Source organism: Mercurialis annua, linkage group LG8 (genome assembly GCF_937616625.2).
Source record: "Mercurialis annua linkage group LG8, ddMerAnnu1.2, whole genome shotgun sequence".
In the NCBI taxonomy this organism is placed as follows: domain Eukaryota; kingdom Viridiplantae; phylum Streptophyta; class Magnoliopsida; order Malpighiales; family Euphorbiaceae; genus Mercurialis; species Mercurialis annua.
This window is the reverse complement of record NC_065577.1, coordinates 33,737,372-33,756,703: the sequence shown is the minus strand read 5'-3', so window position 1 is coordinate 33,756,703 and position 19,332 is coordinate 33,737,372. Positions and strand designations below refer to the sequence as shown.

General features: G+C 33.6%; 3 protein-coding genes and 1 pseudogene across 4 annotated transcripts; all 4 read left to right on the top strand.

Moving 5' to 3' along the window:
* Window positions 1–1,771: 1,771 nt before the first annotated feature.
* Window positions 1,772–6,867, top strand: LOC126660276 (glycine-rich RNA-binding protein RZ1C-like). Of its 2 annotated transcripts, none has more exons than XM_050353682.2 (4): window positions 1,772–1,875; window positions 1,953–2,091; window positions 5,813–6,309; window positions 6,461–6,867. In XM_050353682.2, the coding sequence occupies exons 1-4, from the start codon at window positions 1,772–1,774 to the stop codon at window positions 6,693–6,695; spliced, it is 975 nt and encodes a 324-aa protein (XP_050209639.1). In that variant the 3' UTR covers window positions 6,696–6,867. The 2 variants fall into 2 exon arrangements, with proteins under 2 accessions (XP_050209639.1, XP_050209640.1); XM_050353683.2 differs by lacking the exon at window positions 1,772–1,875 and adding an exon at window positions 2,283–4,438 and having other exon boundaries at window positions 1,954–2,091.
* A 3,645-nt stretch (window positions 6,868–10,512) lies between these two features.
* LOC126661279 (uncharacterized) lies at window positions 10,513–12,992 on the top strand. Its single transcript, XM_050355105.2, has 4 exons — window positions 10,513–10,843; window positions 11,114–11,202; window positions 11,869–11,982; window positions 12,519–12,992. The coding sequence occupies exons 1-4, from the start codon at window positions 10,642–10,644 to the stop codon at window positions 12,717–12,719; spliced, it is 606 nt and encodes a 201-aa protein (XP_050211062.1). The 5' UTR covers window positions 10,513–10,641; the 3' UTR covers window positions 12,720–12,992.
* A 1,442-nt stretch (window positions 12,993–14,434) lies between these two features.
* Window positions 14,435–16,488, top strand: LOC126661278 (aldehyde oxidase GLOX-like; annotated as a pseudogene).
* A 663-nt stretch (window positions 16,489–17,151) lies between these two features.
* Window positions 17,152–18,009, top strand: LOC126661944 (NAC domain-containing protein 105-like). Its single transcript, XM_050355827.1, has one exon. The coding sequence runs from the start codon at window positions 17,152–17,154 to the stop codon at window positions 18,007–18,009; it is 858 nt and encodes a 285-aa protein (XP_050211784.1).
* Window positions 18,010–19,332: the final 1,323 nt, after the last annotated feature.

The window sequence follows — 19,332 nt, the reverse complement described above, 5'->3', positions numbered from 1 at the left end:
AATGGTGGAAAATCAAAATTAATATAAAAAATAAAGTTTTTTTTAAATAGTATAAAAGAAAAAAAGGTTGGTGTGCAATATAAAAATTTAAAAAAAGTGGTATAAAAATAAATATTAAAAAAACAACAGTATTTTATATAAAAAGTCCAAAGAACAACCACTGACATAGTGGCTGACAATAACAAAAACAACAATTCTTTAAATAAATCTATTAGCCATAAAACTTTTAATATTTAAATTAAATTGCAATCTTATTATATTTTAACTTTGATTTATGATCTATTTTAACTTACTTTAGTTTAGAGCAAAGTATTATCAGGCCCTTATTATTTTATAATTCATATTTTTGTTTATATTATTTAAAAATCAAACGATACAGTCTTCTATCTTATTTTTATTTTTATTTTAAATAATTTGTCATTTTATTTATTTTTGGTGTTAGACAACTAACACACAAAAATTACTAAAAAAATTAAAAATTTCATCCTTAATTTTTTTTTGACACGAATATAAATAAATAAATATTATATTTATATGCTATTCAATGGTTTAATTTCAATTTAATTTATTTGTGTTACATTCAAATTTTTTTAATTCAATTTTTTTAAGTTAATGTGTCTCCACTTGTGCAACTTCAATATAAATTGATCCAGAATATATGTTTTCAATTTTATATTAATTTATTTGTTAAATTTCTAATAGAAAATGGCTCATACCAAAGTAAAGTGAGAGTTTCGTACTAGTAAAATAATAAGAGTGTACCCTGAAAAAACGCAAACACACACGCTATATATATATTGAGTACATAAAAAAAACGAAAAGACACACTATATTGATACCGAGTAAATACACATAGATATAAGTAAATATGTACTTTCATTCAAAATTTTAAAAATTAATGTAGATTTACAAAGAAATTATTTTCTTTTTAGCTAATTTTAATGACATTTTTCCTAATCAATATAAAAAATATAATATAAAATATTTAATTACATTTAAAGTCATCATATTTATATTAAAATATAATTCTATGACGACTTCAAAAGTTTTCAATTTTATTTACCATCTTTTAACCTTTTGTAATTTTATCACTATTCGCAAATTCGACAACTTATAACTATTGCGTTGACCGGAGTATGAAATAGCCTTGCAAGCGCTGACTAAACAAAATTTTACCTTCAAGAGGCTAAAATTGAAATATTATTATACGGAAAAGACAACTTTTAAAAATAGAAATGCCAAAATATAGAACATTAAAACATTCTGCGGTAGTTTTTACATTTCTGAAAAGCGAGAGGGAGCCATGGATGCGGTGAATGAAGCAATGATCTTTAAGAGGATTAGGCAGGATATATTTGACGAAAATGTACGTCCGGTGAAAAACGGCTATAGACTTAATGCAAAAATATAAAATTTTAGAATGTACAATGTAATATTTTAAAAAATAAAATTAGATCGCTATGAAAGTAAAATATTAAAATTTAATACGCAAGTAATCTCTAAAAATTTAACAATTAATGAGATTTAATATTAATAACATTAAAAGTACCAACAAACTTTAATAAAATTAAAATCTGAATAATGAATAAATAATTTTTATCTAGTGGCACTAAACATCGTCTTCAGAAGACGCTTTAATTTTCACGACAAAAGGATTCAAATTAACAAACATAAAAATATAGGGACTTCATTTGACAAAGAAAATAAAGGGATACAATTCCAAAAATACTAATAGTCAGGGATCAAAATAGACGTTTTACCTAATATAAGTATGTCAGAAAAATCGTCTTCAAAAACAAACAAACAAAAATTCAAATTTCAGTATTTTAGGGTTTATCTGTCGCATAAAATCCCAAGTTCCACTTCACAGCGAAGGTAAGTAAAGGAATATTTTAGGGTTTATATATCGCATAAATTCTTAATTATCTCGCTTACTTTTTCGTTGTTTGCAGATCTTTTTGCGGAGAAGTAGAGACAAAAATGGCCGGCAAAGAAGATTATAGAATATTTGTGGGAGGATTATCATGGGAAGTCACTGAACGACAGCTCGAGACTGCGTTTAATCGTTACGGAAAAATCGTCGAGTGTCAGGTACTTTTTTTTCATTTTTTTTCATTTTATTTGTGTTTGGTTGCCAAGAAAATTATGTTTTGATATATTATTGTTTTATCTTTGTATTCTTTTGCTGTTATTTTATACTAGTATTAATGGCTCTTGTTTGTTTTCTTTTATGGCTTGCTGGTTATGATCTTTTGAGATGCTGTACATTTGGGTTAAAACAGACTGTTCAAGATCAATTAAATTTCATTGATTAGTTTAAGTTGGATGGATTGTTCGTAATTCTTTTGGGTGCAGAAATACTGATGTATATGGTTTACGGAAGATATCGAAATTAACTTTGTCGTCTTGTGAGTACTTTGCTGGAAATTATGTTATTTGAGGAAAAATTAAGAAGATAAATCAGGTTTTTAAGTGATGAGCATACGCATGAAGTGAAACTTTAAACCAATTTTGTTGATTTAAGCAGCTATCTGATGAATTCTTTCACAAGTGATTTCAGTGTCACAAGGATCATCATTTGGCCCTTTTTGGAAGAATACTTGCCTTGTAGTTCAACTGGATTCTATTTGGACAAAGTTAATTTGGACAAAAATGGTGAAAGAAGATCTAGTTGCACCTATTTGAAGATTTAGCCTGAATTCTTGCAGAATGCTGTAAAAATGGTCTATTTGGCAGCCTCTATTAGCTTGGTACTAAGGTATACTCAAGATGTGTATTGTAGTTGGCAAAAATGTTCATGTACGGTCTAAAATGGATGTGGATAAAATTTCTTGAGCCGGAAAAGTTGTCATGTTACATCTTCCTTGGATACAAGTTAGCAGAGATCTATGTTAAAATATTTGCTTCTCTAAGAACTCTGATGGACACAACCGTGAAAATCTCCCCTTTATCGATTTGTGGAAATCTACTTTTTTGTTTCATTGTTTTCATCTCTTCCACTCCCCTTTTATTTGGAAATTCTTCATACCTAATGCTCAGCCTGCATAATGTGCATGAAATTTGAACTCAGTCTGACTAAGTGTGAGATTTTGTTCATGAATTTGCATCCTTTTATGGGAAGGATTTAACTGATAGTAGAATCCTTGAGTATAGTTTGTCTGCTCTGTATGGAGGTGACTCATGATATCCAAGGCTCCTTTTCATCATTGCAAATAGGTTCAGTTCCTGCTTACTGGATAGAACAAGATTGTGTTGCTGGATTTATTAGCTTGGTGGCATGTATGAATTCTGCTGTTGCTTTAAGAGAACATATATGGATCAGTACCCTCACTTTATAGTTCACCTGCTTTGTGCATATTAAAGTTATCCTGTTATTGCTGTCAGTTTGTTTTCTTTCTTCATTGTTCATGTCCAATGTTGTTGTTGAAGGCCTCAGAAGCCATAAACTGTACATGATTGCTTTGATGTTCCAGAACTGCATTCTGCATGACAGAGGACAGATTTAGGGATGTCTCAGCGCTTTCAGAAGCCTTCTAGTTTACTGATGGTTCCCTCATCTGTTAAAATTGCAAATGAGACTTAGTAGCGAGTTAGAGATGATTTTAGCCATCAGAAAGGTTCATCCTGTTTAGCCTGCAGCTGTTGGATTCTTGTTAGCTGGTGAAACTCTTTCTTGTCTCTCCCTGTATTGCTAGTTTTTCATCCAAATGTCACCTTCCTACAAAAGGGTTCCATTGTACCTTTACGAGCACAGTGATTGACAGTTTCAACATCCAAATGGTTATATTTGTGTGAGTATATAACCATTTCAGGGTAAAAGATGTGGTCTAAGTGCATGTAGATTCATGACTGAATAGCTATGTGTCAGATTTGTTTCTGGAAGATGTTCTTTGTTCTTTTTGTCTGTTTTGCTGTAGGCAGAGCGTGAACAATTTTATTGTTTTCTGCCATGTTTGAGTTAGTCATTTTTTAAGCCAGTAACTGAATGATTATCTTCTGAAGATGGGATCAAACTGATGGAAAAGTTTTCTGTATGATAAATAAAATAAAGGTAGCAGATGACTGGTCATTATCTTCTTCACTGCCAAAAGATTGACTGTATAACATGTTCTGATCTGGAAGATGAAGTTGCTGTTTACAGTGCCCTGTATGATAATTTGTGAGTGGTAACTTAGTGATATTCAGTAGAAAGTCCAGCAGTGGTGGCCAGCCTAGGTAAATGTAGTGATATTATCAGGGTTAATTTCTGCATAAAGTTTCATGGCTGCTGCATTGCTTTTCCATTTTGGAACTTGGGGGCTGGTATCTCAGATTTTATGGGAAATAGAGATTAAAGTTGATTCTTGATACATTTATTAGATGTCAGATACCATGTGCAGATTCTTCTTTTTCCTATAAGAACTCTTTGCATCAAACACAACGGAATAACAATCTGGAAGTAAGTTATCTGCTTGTTATCTTTTATCATATACTTGTCTTAACAAGTTCAGATCTCTTCATTACTGAATAATATTATTAGTCTAGATCAAATATATAGAGTTTTTGTCTTGGCTTGCTTTCCTCTTCTTTTGGCTTGAATGTAAAATTATTTGCAGAAATGCGTCTGATTTCCAAAACTAGATTATGTATTTAATTGTTGGCCTAATGTTTTAAAAAAACCCGACCTTTTAGCCCCTTTTCAATCATACCCTGACGTTGAAAATTTGTCAATTTTACCCTATTTTGTATTTTTGTGTTTCAATTGTACCCTGAAAAATTAAATTAACGTCTTTTGCGTTTGGAAATTTGTTTAAAAAATTCTCCATGTCTCGCATATATTGCTTGTATATTTTTAAAATTTATTTAAATTTAGTTAAATTAATTAAGAATTTAAATTAGTGTTAATTTGATTATGGTTTTTAGTTAGTTTTTAAAAATAAAGGACTTATTTGTACTTTTTTGAATAAAAAAGAATTTAATTTCATGTTTAGACTTAATTAATTGAATGATTTCATCATTTAAGTAAAAAAATTAACAAAAATTAAAATAGTGGTACAATTGAAAACGGAAAATTTAAAAGTGGGTAAAATTGACAAATTTTCAACGTCGGGGTGGAATTGAAAAAAAGTTTAAAGGTGAGGGGTTTTTGAGTGATTAGACCTTAATTGTTTATTGAATCAAGTTTTTCAAATGTGTGTCTCTATTGTAATTATTGAAGTGTGGTAATAGAAATCTGGATCAGTCGATGGAATTTGTATCCTCTAATCATGTTTCTTTATACTGGTCATAAGTTGAGTAATTTTCCTGTTCAGTAAAATGTCCAGCCATCATATTAATTAAACAAAATGGATGTGTAATGTTTGCCAGATAAAATAGATGGATTTACAACATGGTTGACAGCTATGAATACCCTGGTTTAGGAAAACTATAATGGTGAGATATTTTAGTTCAGTGTTTCTTCTTGGATGTCTCTTAGGAGTGGTCAAGCAGACAATGCTCTATGACAATTCTGTCTCTTTTCCCTATTTATTAATAGGCAGTGTCTTTTGTCTTTCCTTTAGTTGATTGATCTATTATGTCTTAGTTTTTGTTAGCTTAAATTTCAGGTTCCAATTTGTATTTCCTATGTGATTTCAATTACACGGTAAAAGTAATTCCAATATGGAGAGTGCTTGATGCATATGTGCTTTTAATTTTCTTTCTTCACTCGGGTAAATGTGTCTTCTATCTCATCCACTATAAAGCACTGGGTTGGTCAGTTTAGTTTTTGCTCAAGTTGTCATATGCATGCATTTGCTGATTATCAGGCTTCCCTTCTGTGGTGTTTGTGCAGATTATGATGGAAAGAGATACAGGTCGTCCACGCGGATTTGGATTTATTACATTTTCAGATCGTAGGGCCATGGAGGATGCTATTAGAGAGATGCATGGGCGAGAGCTTGGTGATCGTGTCATCTCAGTGAACAAGGCTCAACCCAAAGCGGGAGATGACTTAGATCATGGCTACAGAGGGGGAGGGTACTCCTCTGGTGGCGGCGGCGGCAGAGGATATGGAGGAGAGAGACCTGCGGGGCAAGATGAGTGCTTCAAGTGTGGGCGCTCAGGGCACTGGGCCCGAGATTGCCCTTCAGCTGGTGGCCGAGGTTCGGGTGGGAGTTCATTCCCTTCACGTCCTAGGTTTGGAGGGGCTGCTGCCACTGACCGTGGTGATCGCTTTGGAGGTGATCGTGATCGGTTCGTGGATGACCGATATGACGGTGGACGATTTGGTGACAGGGACCGCTACGAAAGCAGAGACAAATATAGCCGTGATCGCTATGCCAGTGACAGGTGCCTCATGTTTTTAAAGATATTAGAATTTTTAGTCTCATTGCTGTTGTTATATTAATTTTTCCTGCATTTCCTTTTATCCATGGCGACCATCTTAATAAAATTGGAAAACGTATTTATGTTTCATACATAACACAAGTAAACAATGCAGGTACCCGCCAAGTGAAGATCGCTTTGCAAGTGACAGGTATGGTGGTTCAGATCGTTATGCAAGTAATGGTTATGGTAGAGACAGAAGCTATGAGAGGGATGCTGTTACACGAGGAGGCAGCGATAGGTATGGAAACGGAGGGCCAGCACGAAATGACAGGAGCTACAGGAGTAAGCCAGGTCCTTATGAACGGCCAAGCAGGGGAGGGCACTCAGCTTCATTTGATCGCTATTAATTGTCGGATTTTTATTAGCTTTTTGAAACTCAGTAGTTGCCTGAGGCTAGATATTTTGCTTCATCTGTTATGTAGGATGATACAAGTTTCTTTTCTCCCCCACTTTCTAATTTGAAATATTTCTTATCTATGAATAGCAGGATTTGTGTTCATAATTTTATTATTTCTTTTACTTGGCTTTCTATTTTGAAATTGTCAGTACCGGGGTTGTGTGCATGGCTATAGGTATGTTTTTGTCTAAGATCTCCAAAATTAAAATATATAGTTCAGTTACATATTCCTTTTTTTATGAGAAGCAGTTTCATATTCATTTTTTATGACAAGCAGTTTCATAATCAATGTGAGTTTACCTGAAATATTGTTGAACTTTGAGCTTGATTCAGTTTGATAAGATTGTATGTATAAAGATGTAGATTTAAATTCTCAGAAAAATGGATATTATCAATGTAAATATATAATAAAAATAATAATTGAAAGGACAAAAAAAAACATTGGCATGAGTTTTTTATTTAGATAGAATGTTTATTTAATTTTAAAAAGTTATTAATGAATAATTTTTATTAGTTTTCCAACTCGAATAAAACACTTATATTAAATAAGTATTTTCATGAATTTTAAAGGGCTCCTTACAAATTTACCTAAAATACAATAATAATAGGATAATATACTTCAACACGGAATTTATAAAAATTACATCACGTTTTTTCTAGATCTTATGTTTTTACTCTACGTGGCAAAAAATTAATAATTTTACTTTAATATATATAATGCATGACCTGACACATTTTTCCTTTTCTATCTTTTTTTCTCTTTCCACTTCTTTCCTTTTTCTCTTTCTTTCTCTTTCCTTCCATTTCTCTTCTTTTTCTTTCTTCCTTTTTTTCCCTCTCCTCCACTTTCTGTATTTTTCACTTTCACTTTTTTTTTTCAATTTTTCGTCATCTTCAATCTGGTGATTTTATTTTAAATATTTACAATCATTTACGTATTATTATTTTTTATCTCGCAATTTTGATCTTTCAGATCTAGATCTAAAAAAGCAGCAGTGACATCATATCGGTATTATAATTTTTCCGTAAAAAAATATTTTTCGTACATTATCATACTATTATCATTAATTTTGTCATACTATTATCATAACCTATTTTTATAAAAATTATCATAATAAACTTTATCATAACAGTATCATACAATATTATCATAATATTATCATGACGTACTTTATCATAACTATATCGTAATTTTTATCATAATCTTATCATACTATTATCATAACATTGTCATAATATATTTTATCATAATAGTATCATAAAATATTATCATGACGTACTTTTTCATAACTATATCATAACTTTATCATACTATTATCATAACCCTTACCAAAAATCTTATCATACTATTATCATAATCGTATAATGTTATGATACTGATATGACAACGTTATGATACAGACATGCTAACGTTAATGATACCGATATGATAATCAAGCACTTTTTTTGACAGAAAATTGTTTTTCTCTATAGTGTTATGATAATGATATGATAACGTCATATTGATAACGATATGATAATCAGGCACTGTTTTCTGCAGAAAATTGTTTTTTCATCAGAAGATCATTTTTAATGCAGATTTTCAGATCTTAGATTGAAAAAAATTCAAGAACAATTTTTTAAGATCTGAGAGTTAAAATAAATCGTAATAATGATCATGAGTTAAGAAAAAAATGCTAAAATATGGAAGAACGACGAATCAACGGTGGAGCAACGACGGATCGTTGAAGGAACGACAGCGGCGTGATAAAGAAGAAAAAAAGAAGAAAAAGAAGAAAAAAATGTAGAAAAAGAAAAAATGGGAAAGAAGAAGGAGGGAGAGAGAGAGAGAGAAGTAAATCTGAAAAAAAAAAAGATATACATGTTAGAGTAAAAAATAATAAGAAATAAGTTGTGAGTGGAGCGGGATTCGAGGCCGCTCGTCCAAGGCTTATGGCTAACTTCTCGATCTGGAAATGGTTTGAAAAATGGAGTCGCCACCTAGTTCAACTAGGAAATGCCTTTTAACCGACTGGATAGCCTTACTCGCCTCCGGTAAGACTATCGTGCATCAGACCAAAGACAAGGGTTCGTGGACCTTCCCGAGTCTCATGTGCTTGGCTTATCTGTTACCGGCTTTATTTTCTGGACATATTTGTTTTATATCTCATCTCAACAATATATGCAGTTCACAGGATATGAAAGCTGTAAATAAACAATTATGAAAGCAGTAAACACGTTTGACGCGCATATGACTCGATCTGGACTGGCATTGGAGGCAAGTAGCAGGTACTCCTAAGTATACATCTAACCTTAGAGATTTCTAGCAAATAGCATAAGTCTGGCTGGTCTTGATTGATTACATGCACAAAGCCTAAAACCTGATGTATAAACGTGATTGATTGATTTTATTAGGTGAGTCTTGAAAAACCTATACAACCATTACTACTTTTTCATATTAGTCCTACGATGTTTAAGTGATGGGTTGGACTTGCATTAATGGGCCAATTTTGAGTGATTAGTCCTTTAACCGGTTATTATTGGATTTGGATGCTTTTGGAAAGCAGTAAATATTGCTAGCATGCTCAGGGGCAGTTGGATACACATACAAGGTTAGAGATACTTTTAAACCTCGTTGACTTTGAGTGCCTGGCACTCGCGCGGGTTTTGACCATCGGACTAGGTCGCTCTCTTTTAGACGTTTCGTGGCACAGCTCGGTGGTGCAAAGCTGACTGACAACCGCGACGCCCCTAGGATAAAACAGCCGGAAAATACTATTACCGCTGCACTGCGATAATAGCTCTGCATACACTTTCTGTAATATTGCTCTGATTTTCTGTTTTTTGCAAATGAAAATACTTGCACTATTTATAAGAAAAATAATATAGCTGTTATGCATCAATTAAATATAAAAACGTGCAAGGCTTTAATTCAAAAACGTTTTACAATAATAAATCAAGTCCAAAACGTTTTAAAAGTTCAAGGGATGTAAATAATTGCAAAAAACTGTTACAGAATTAAAATGAAACAGTTTATGCAAACAAAAAATAAAATGCTCGAACCGAATATTACTACAAGTAAAAGTCCAAATATTACTACTAGTGTTTTTCATTTTTTTTATTTATGTCATTTTAGTGTTTTATATCAAGTTAAACACATAAAAATGAAAAATATTTCAAAATTAAAAATTAAAAATTTTGAAAAAAAAATTCAGGCCCTCAGCCGGCCTTGACCCTCGGACCGGCCAGGAGTCGGCCGAGGCTTAAAAAATTCAAAATGAAAAAAAGAGAGCAGTGTGTCAGCCGGCCTTCAGCCGACCCTCGATACCAAGCCGGCCAAGGACCGGCTGACCTGCTGTAAATGTTTAAAACGTCATTTTTCACTCTTTTTACTTCATCTCTTTCAGCCCTTTTATTTTTTTGAGAACAATTAAGCATTCATATTTTTAAAATTGAACAATTAAACTTTCGTTGATTTAATCGAACAAATAAACCCTTTTAGTTTACTTTTGGGACACTTACTCCTCAAATTTTCGGTAAATATTTTAAATATTAAAATTAGTTTTGAACTTTTTTCCTATATGATTATGAGAGACATGTTAGCCATTAACGAGCGTTTTTAATGGTGTTGGGCGAAAGAAGTTATTTGTTATATTTGAATTGTTCTATTTGAAAACAAAGAGGGTTTAACTATACTAAAAATGTAAAAAGAGTTGATATGTACTTTTATAAAAACTACGAGGGTTTTTTTTTATTTCTTTTGCCAATAAAATAAGATTAATCTTAATAAAGCTGAGTTAATCTGACTGTATCCATGAAACCAAACAGACCCTCTTCTTGTAAACAACTGTGAAAAAAAATTAGGGTTTTACACAGAATCACAGAGATCGATCGGTCATCAAAGATTATCCAACGCTATGAACTCAAACAGCAGCTCTCAGCCAAAGAAACCATTACCAGCAGAATCAGTACCCTTATTTCAAGAAGGTCTTTTTTTAACTCTCTCTCGCTGGTCAGCTCTCCAACTCGCCGTTGAAAACGAGTGGGCCGGTAAAGGTTCGCTCCATTTAGCCGATCAGCTCCGGTCCGATGTCTTTTTCTGGTTCACTCAGTCTAAAGGTCAGTTACTTAACTCGGTCTTGACAAAATTAATAATGTTTAGTTTTGGAAATTAAGACTTTTAATTGGTCTTTTTTTCTGTAAATTTAGTGATTTATAGTTTAAGTAATTTGTGCTTCAGAACTGTGTAATTGAAAGTTGGTAATTTGTAACTGCAAAATGAGTAGTGTTTAATTTGAAATGCAGACTCTTCTTATGATGAACTGTTGCTTTTGTTTTTTATTTTTTTATGTTATATTTGTGACGGGGTTTTTGTTCTCGCTCTGCTAGAGGCGCTTTATATTGATGATTTAGAGGAGATACTGGATAGAGGAATGGAGACTCTCAATGTCGGGGTTGAGGATGGCAGCGTTGAGGAGGTACACCTTCATTATATTATACTATAGCTTTGAGATGCTGCTTTCAAGTTGTGACTTGTGAGAATATAGTCTCGATACTGTGTGATGTAAAATTAGCTGAAAGTTTTGTTCCTCGCCTTCTGTTTTTTTTAATCTTTATTTTTAACTTTTTGGTGGCTAGCTTGTTGTGGAAAATCCGGTGTAGAAGTCTTAACTGATTTGAGTTGTTTCTTTATGTTTATATCTTTGGCTCAAGGCATATTCAAAGTGTAACAACATTTTTGAAATTGTGAGCAGTCCTTTGGATTAGTAAGGATTTGTGTCACTGAGAATCGGGAAAGTACTTGACTTCTCAATCTTTTTTATTGCTGTAAAAAGAATATAGTTGTGAATGGTTAAGCTCTTAAGACTGCTAACTAATAGGTACCCAAGGCCATTTAAAATTGAAAATAGTGTAGTGTTTGTTTGTTTTCAGTTACTGTTGGCTCTTCTTTTCAGATTTGTTTTTAATGTTCTGGTTCTTACAATAGCAGTTACATGATTTGAATATAGAGCTCTTCATTGCATTTGCACTAGGAATAACTGTTTTGTACTTATCATGCATTTTGTTTGCATTCTTTTGATAAATTGCAGCTAATTTTCAGTTTCATCTTATAACAATTTTGCATTTTCTATTGATCTGTACAGGTTGCAGAAAAACTAATGATTATGCATGAAGAGTGTTTGGAAGGTAACTATCATTCAATTGAAAAGTTAAGGCAAGCAGGTCCTACTACGGGAGCTCATCAACACATCAGACAGGTGATTCTGGTTTTCCGTACATGAATTGTCTTATCTGCTTAGAAACCGTCTTTGCATTCCAAGATAAGTTTCATATAAGTTGGAAAACTCATTCCAGTGTTTAAGTCAACTGTTAGTTATTACTTCCTAAAAATTTCAGATAGAGAAAGCTTGAAAATTCATAGGTAGGAATTGGAAGTTCAGATACATATGCACATTTGCTTAAAATAACATGGAGATTTACAAACCTGTTTCTATTGCTGTAAGTTCTAATAATTATATTCTGGTACTGCCTTGATAAGAGTTGCACACTTATTCCATGGCTTTGATTTGATGCTGGCAAGGGTTTTGTATATACATTTCTTGGGATTCTTTGTGACTTACAACTTTGTCTAAGTCTTTTTTTTCTCCATCTCTAGTGTGCACGAGGAGGAGAAATCATTACTAGAAATTCCATAACAAATTCTGTTTGCTACTTTGCCAAAATGTAAGAATTTTAAAGGATTTTGTTCGCATGGAATTCTCCTTTCTAATTTTCCTTCGCTCCTTTGTGCTAGGCAAATGATGATGATGATGATGACGACGAGGACGATGATGAGGATAATGAGAATAGCATGGGTGATAATACATCAAATATGATAGTGGATGCGCCTAATCATGTGGGCATGCAGATCAACGAGTCAAGTCGCCAGGAGGCGCAAGGAGAAGATGGCTGGGAGGTGGTCTCGTCTAAGAAAAATCGGGGTAGGAGGAGTTAGGTATAGCATCCTTTATTTGATATAATTATTTAATCATTTCTTTTAGGCCATCCCTTCTTCTCCTTGTTGCTTCAGTATATGTACATGCCAATGACATTTGCCTCCTGAGATTTTGCCTCCTGAGATTTTTCCTTGTTCGAACATAGTATTGGCTATACGGCTACGTGAGATAATAGCTCAGTATTTAATGTTTTTGGCACTTGAGAACCTAGCAATTTTGCTTTGTTATTTGTAACCTTGTTAAAAGAAAAATGTTCCCTATTTTCCAGTTCATGCAAGAAACACATTCTTTTATCTCCGCAATTCAAAAGGCAATCTCAAGATCTCTTCCTATTATTAATAGAACAGTCACTTCAAGATTACTTGTTACCACACTGCACTTTGACATTGTAGCAAAAAATGAAGTCTTTTAATTCAAAAGGCAATCTCAAGATCTCTTCCTATTATCAATAGAACAGTCACTTCAAGATTACTTGTTACCACCGTTTTAAAAATCGAACCGGTAATCAAACCAGAATAGTCACCGGTTCACAGTTTGACCGGTTCAACCAGTTCAACCGCCTGTTGAACCGGCTAACCACATGTAGTCGAGATGTTTCCGTTATAACCACTTCTTTTATTTATATCTCTCATTAAAACCTTACACTCTAAAATTGTCTTTTAGTGCTTTAAATTATGGCCTAATTATTTAAAAAAACCCCACCTTTTAACATTTTTTCGTTTATACCATGACCTAGGAAAAAATTCATTTGTACCTTTTTTTTGATTTTTCGTTTTCAACTGTACCCCAAAATTTTGTTTTTTGACAATTTAATTAATTAAAGGATGAAAACATTAAAAATAATTAAATAGAAGGGTTATATCATCTTTTTTCTGTTTGAAAAAATACAAATAAATCCTTCAACTTTAAAAATGTTTAAATAAATCCAAATAATTAATTATATTTAATTTTTTTATTAAAAATTAAAAAATATTTTCGACAAACACCGTACTCTTCCAATTGATACGCCGCTATGGATTTTTTTACAATTTTTATTTTATTTTTTTGGGTCCCTCGAAAGGAGGAGCAGGTCCCTCGAAAGGAGGAGCAGCTCCTCCTCCATGGAGGAGGAGCACAGATCTGCTCCTCCTTCACAGTGGAGGAGGAGCAGATTGCTCCTCCTTCACATGGAAGGAGGAGCGATCTGCTCCTCCTTCTTTCAAGGAGGAGCACAGATCTGCTCCTAGGAGCAGATCTGTGCTCCTCTTCCATGGAGGAGGAGCAGCGGGCTCCTCCTCCGGACGGGGAATCCGTCTTTTTTTTTTAAAGTAAAAATATATAATTTTACGGTTTTGTATTTAAAAATTATTTATAGTTAATTTAAATTAAATAATTATTGTAAGTTTAATTTTATAAAAAAAAAGTATTTTTGTACTTTAATAATATTAAAGTCTAATTAGAATATATATTAAAAAATGAAGGACTGTTTTAATCTTTTTTCTAAATAAAAAAAGTTCAATTTAATGCTTAAGGTTAGAGTTGAAAATAAAAAATCAAAAAAAGGGTACAAATGAATTTTTTCCTAAATCAGGATATAAACGAAAAAATGTTACAAGGTGGGGTTTTTTTAAGTAATTAAGCCTTAAATTATCCATCACATATGTCTATTCTTTTTTAACCTATCAAATCAACTTTTTCTCATGACTTTCTCCTTCTTGCTCTTTTTCTTCCTTCTTCATTTTCTATAATCTCAATTGATTTTTCTCACTGTAATTTAACAATCACATATAAAAAAGACGATCCCTTGTTATATATGTTTTTCATTTTTTATTTTATTTTTGTTATTCGTTGATCTATTCTTTCTATCTTTTATATAGTTATACAGAAGTTTCTGTTTTTTCTTTGAAATAGAAAAAAATAAAACCCAATTTCTTGTTGTTTCTTTTCTTTTATCCATTTCTTATGTCTTTTATGTAATTACACAAGTGAATATGGAGCTTAGTTTAGATTCTACACAATGGGTATTTGCTAAAAAGTTTCTCAACATTGAAACCCTTTTTTGGTGGTTGAGTTATTTTTGTTTTCTGGAACGAAAATGTCTTTTGATTTTAATTTTGTGGGTTGTAAACCGGACGATTTTAAGGTTCAACCGGTCCAACGGTTCTCCGGTTCTTTCAAATTTTCCCGGTTCAAAGCGGTTTAACAGGTGATATGATTTTTAGGTAGATTTAAACTGGACTGACCTCCGGTTCCCGGTTGAACCGGCCGGTCCGGTTTTTAAAACACTGCTTGTTACCACTGCACTTTGACATTGTAGCTAAAAATGAAGTCTTGCCTGATCAAAATCCTCTTGCTTTCACTTTTCCACTTGACCCTCCACCCCAGTAATGTCCCAAACTTCAAATCCCGACAGCCAAGGCGAATGGCACCAACTGCATTCTAGCATAGGTATAACAGCAATGCACATGCAGCTATTGCATGATAACAAAGTTGTCATATTTGATCGCACAAATTTTGCCAGATCTAACATCTCTCTTCCTCACCATCGCTGTCGGAATAACACTAATGACCGGGCACTAATAATCGATTGCACTGCTCACAGCATCCTCTACGATGTCACTGACAGCTCGTTTCGTCCTCTAATGATTCAAACCGGCATTTGGTGTTCTTCTGGATCAGTTATACCGAACGGAACATTTATTCAAACCGGCAGTTTTAATGACGGTGACCGAGTGATGATTGTGATTGGACTGAGTTTCCGAATTATTTAACACAAAGAAGATGGTATGCAAGTAATCAGATTTTGCCTGATGGAAGAATTATAATTGTTGGTGGTAGACGGGTTTTCACTTACGAGTTTTATCCGTCTGTTTCCACTACTTTTTGGCTTAATCTTTTGCGAGATACTCGTGATCGTTATAGCGAAAATAATCTGTATCCACTTATTGCCAGATGGAAACCTGTTCATTTTCGCCAACACGAGATCGATACTGCTAGATTACACTAGAAATGTTGTGATTAGAGAATTTCCTGAAATACCTGACCGTGTTCCTCGTAATTATCCAAGCACTGAATCTTCAGCTCTACTTCCTCTAGATGAAAATATTGAAAGTCCTATTAAAGCTGAAATCTTGATCTGTGGCGGTGCACCAAATGGCTCGTTTCTACAAGCTGCACATGGAAATTATCAGCTTGCGGCTTCTTCATGCGGACGAATCTGTTGCGGGTGCGAAATGCTACAAAATTCCTAAAAAACTCTATTTTTGGCTAATCTTGAAAGTATATTATTATGTCTACTACTATTATTATCCAATGGAGTCATAATATAACTACAAGATCTTGAAGATTTTGGAGGGTCTCGATAAAAATGAGAATATATACAAAATAAAATGAAAAATAAACAAAAAGTAAAGTTACGTAATTAACATGCTCCATAAACAAAAACTGCATGTTCCAATCCATCCCAAGAAATAAAAAGCTTGCAGTGATATATCATTAGCAAGAAGGAAAACAAGAAGAGGGATGCAGACAAACCTAGTTTACTGATGCAGCAAATTGGAGAAACAATTGGAGCACCTGCACGACGTGCTATGCGCTCTAAAAGTGGCCTCTTGACATTAAGAAACAGTGATATATCTTTAGCAAGAAGGTACTCCACAACCTGCTGCAATAAAGTATCAACACTTGACAGGTGGTTAGAAACTCGTTGGCCCCTGAGAGCCTCTCCAAGAATCAGCAGCCGAGGTCTCTCTATTTCTGATGTTATTCGACTGCATGCGTATTTGTAATGAACATTTGCTGTGCATCATATTAGCATTGAATTTACTTTCCCAATATAGCAAATACGGAACTACATATGTTATTAGCTAGTAAGGATTATATTTTATTTGTATCCATTATACATAGGGTCGTAAATCTATGTATTTTTTTATTTTAATTAATTTAATTCTTGTTATAATGTGCAAATATATATAATAAGTAAAAATAATCAAATAAAGCATAGAAAGAAAAAAAAGTTCCAAGATTTCTAAAATCAGTTAATTATTTTGAAGTGTACATTAAATAATTAAATATCCTACTTCTATGTTTATCTTACCTTTTTAAAAAGTGATAAACTGGTACAATTTTTCCTAAATAAGAGTTTGAATTAGAATTTATAAATAAAGGGATAAGCATTGATCTAAAGAATTTGATATAGAAGAGGAAGTATTTGCTTTTGTAGCAAGAAAGAAGAGAGTCCGTTGAGTAAGAGGAATTGTAAGTAAGTGTTGCACTCACTACTCTTATATAAACACACATCACGCTGCTAGGGTTTCAGAATTGTATTCAGTGAACCCTACTCATCAAGAACCCTACTGATCAAGAACTTGTGCTCCTGCTAGGGTTATATTTACTGATCAAGAACCCTACCCATCAAGAACTTGTGCTACGTACTGCTAGGGTTTGAGAAACATGTTGCCTGGATTTAGATTTAACCCTACTGATCAAGAACTTGTGGGCTTCTATCTTCTCCACATCAACAACCGTCAAGATTCTGCTAGGGAGTTTCCTGTTCCATTCTGCGATTTCTACGGTGACGAAGAGCCTTGGCAAATTTGGGAAAGATTCGGTGGAGAGCAGAAGAATAATCTTGAACGTCTCTTCTTCCACACCAAGCTAAAGAAGAAAGCTACGAGGGGCACCGGCACCAACATTGATCGCAAGTTTGGCTCTGGAGGCGGAGGATGGCACGGTGCGACTTCCGGTGAGAAATCACCCATTCATGTTTCTGATTTAGTAGGCTACAAGAAGAGTTTCAGTTATTGGAACAAATCGAGACCGGACCAAGACCGCTGTTGGATCATGACGGAGTACAGTGTGGAGGGAAGGGGCTGGGATTTTGTGATTTGTGAACTCAAACCTGGCAGAAAACACACAGAGAAAAGAAAGCAGGAGGCTGCGGTACTTGAGAGTGGAGAGAAACGATGCCGGATTGAACAACACAATGGAGAGGCTGTTGCGACTCTAACTGATGAAGACAAAGGATGCAGGATCGAACGTACAAATTATGAAGATGAGGGTGGAGTTTATTTGCAAGAGAATGAAGAGGGTGGAGTACATGCAAATTATTATGATGATAAGGGGTTAGCTCCACCTGGAAGCAATGAAGAATTTGCAGTTGAAGATGTACTCTCATCTTTCTGGGATTATCTGAATGACGGTCACAATTCTGAGGTGGTGACTGGTGATTATATCTCAGAGCTGCTGCCGCCTTCTTCAGAGCCACCGCTGCCTTCTTTCGAGACGCCGTTGCCCCCGTATATTCAATAATCCTGCTCGCTGTGTAATAATCTTCCAACACAGATTAGGGTATATTCGACTATCCTGCTTGCAAATTTAGTCGGTTCTTTGTTAGTTGTTTGTAAGTGTTTGGTTGTGACTTGTGAATGTACATCTAAACAGAGAATAGGAATGAAATCTTGAATAGTTTTGCCAAACAAAGGAGAATAGGCTGTTTCAGACTCATCAAGCTATTTCCACACTGTACTCCTTGCTTTCTTTGTCCATGCCTCTGCTTTGACAATGCCCTCTTTAGAGCTGACTTGAAAGCAAATAACATGGGAAGACCCAATCAGCTGCAACTACTACTGTTATCACATAAGCGTTTACTGGATATTAAACTCCCTGGGTCACTAGAGTTACTTCGAATTACATAATGATCACTAAATATCATTTTGTTACAAAATGGTCACTGAACTATACTTTTTATTACAAAGGGGTGTCACCCATATAAAATGCATCGTTTTCATGCTTAAGTTATTACAAAAAGAATACTAAACTTTTCATGAATTACAAAAAAGTCATTGAATTATACTTTTTATTGCAAAAAGGTCACTAAACTATGTACCTTTTTGTAATTAAACCTTGCCATGTAAGCAAAAACGTTGCGTTTTATATGAGTGACACCCCTTTGTAACAAAAGGTATAGTTCAGTGATCATTTTGTAACAAAATCAAGTTTAATGATCATTATGTAATTCGAGGTTACTCTAGTGACCCAGGGAGTTTAATATCCAGCGTTTACTAGTATGAGAAGTACATATATTGTAGCACAAAATTATGAGATTATTCAACTTCCTGTGAACCAATTTATTACTCCATATGACAATCGAAACGCATACACCAAAACAAATTCAGTAGGCAACCTCATAGTCTTCCCAGCTATGACAATGACTATGAATATATGAAAAATCTACACCGAAGAGTTTCTCTAAGCATGTGGAATGAGACAGAATATAATTTTAATAACATACCTTTCCTTTCATAGCACGATAATTCACCAAATTTTTGTCCCTAAAATTGCAAAACAGGAAAATAAATAGTTCTTTTTATCCCTTAATCATGGAAAATGCTTCATTAGAGACAACATCTTTCAACTTAAATGACAAGAAAATTAGTTGAAAATTTCACTTCCTCTCGGTCAAAATGCTAGCATACTCCAATGAAGGGATTTTAAGATAAAAATTTAACCAGCATTTAAATTAAAATCAACATATATTCCCATGAATTCCAAACTGCCATGGGATCAAAGTTGACACCTACCTGATAAAGTAATTACCTAAGACTTACTACAAACTGCAGCATACAAATTGAA

What these genes read in the sequence shown, in the direction of transcription:
- LOC126660276 (XM_050353682.2), top strand. Translation starts at nt 1,772, where the DNA reads ATGTCAGAAAAATCGTCTTCAAAAACAAACAAACAAAAATTCAAATTT. An exon ending in AGTTCCACTTCACAGCGAAG is followed by an intron (nt 1,876 to 1,952) that starts GTAAGTAAAGGA and finishes CGTTGTTTGCAG; the next exon opens with ATCTTTTTGCGGAGAAGTAG. An exon ending in GAAAAATCGTCGAGTGTCAG is followed by an intron (nt 2,092 to 5,812) that starts GTACTTTTTTTT and finishes GTGTTTGTGCAG; the next exon opens with ATTATGATGGAAAGAGATAC.
- LOC126661944 (XM_050355827.1), top strand. Translation starts at nt 17,152, where the DNA reads ATGTTGCCTGGATTTAGATTTAACCCTACTGATCAAGAACTTGTGGGC.
- LOC126661279 (XM_050355105.2), top strand. Translation starts at nt 10,642, where the DNA reads ATGAACTCAAACAGCAGCTCTCAGCCAAAGAAACCATTACCAGCAGAA. An exon ending in AGGATGGCAGCGTTGAGGAG is followed by an intron (nt 11,203 to 11,868) that starts GTACACCTTCAT and finishes TGATCTGTACAG; the next exon opens with GTTGCAGAAAAACTAATGAT. An exon ending in CTCATCAACACATCAGACAG is followed by an intron (nt 11,983 to 12,518) that starts GTGATTCTGGTT and finishes CCTTTGTGCTAG; the next exon opens with GCAAATGATGATGATGATGA.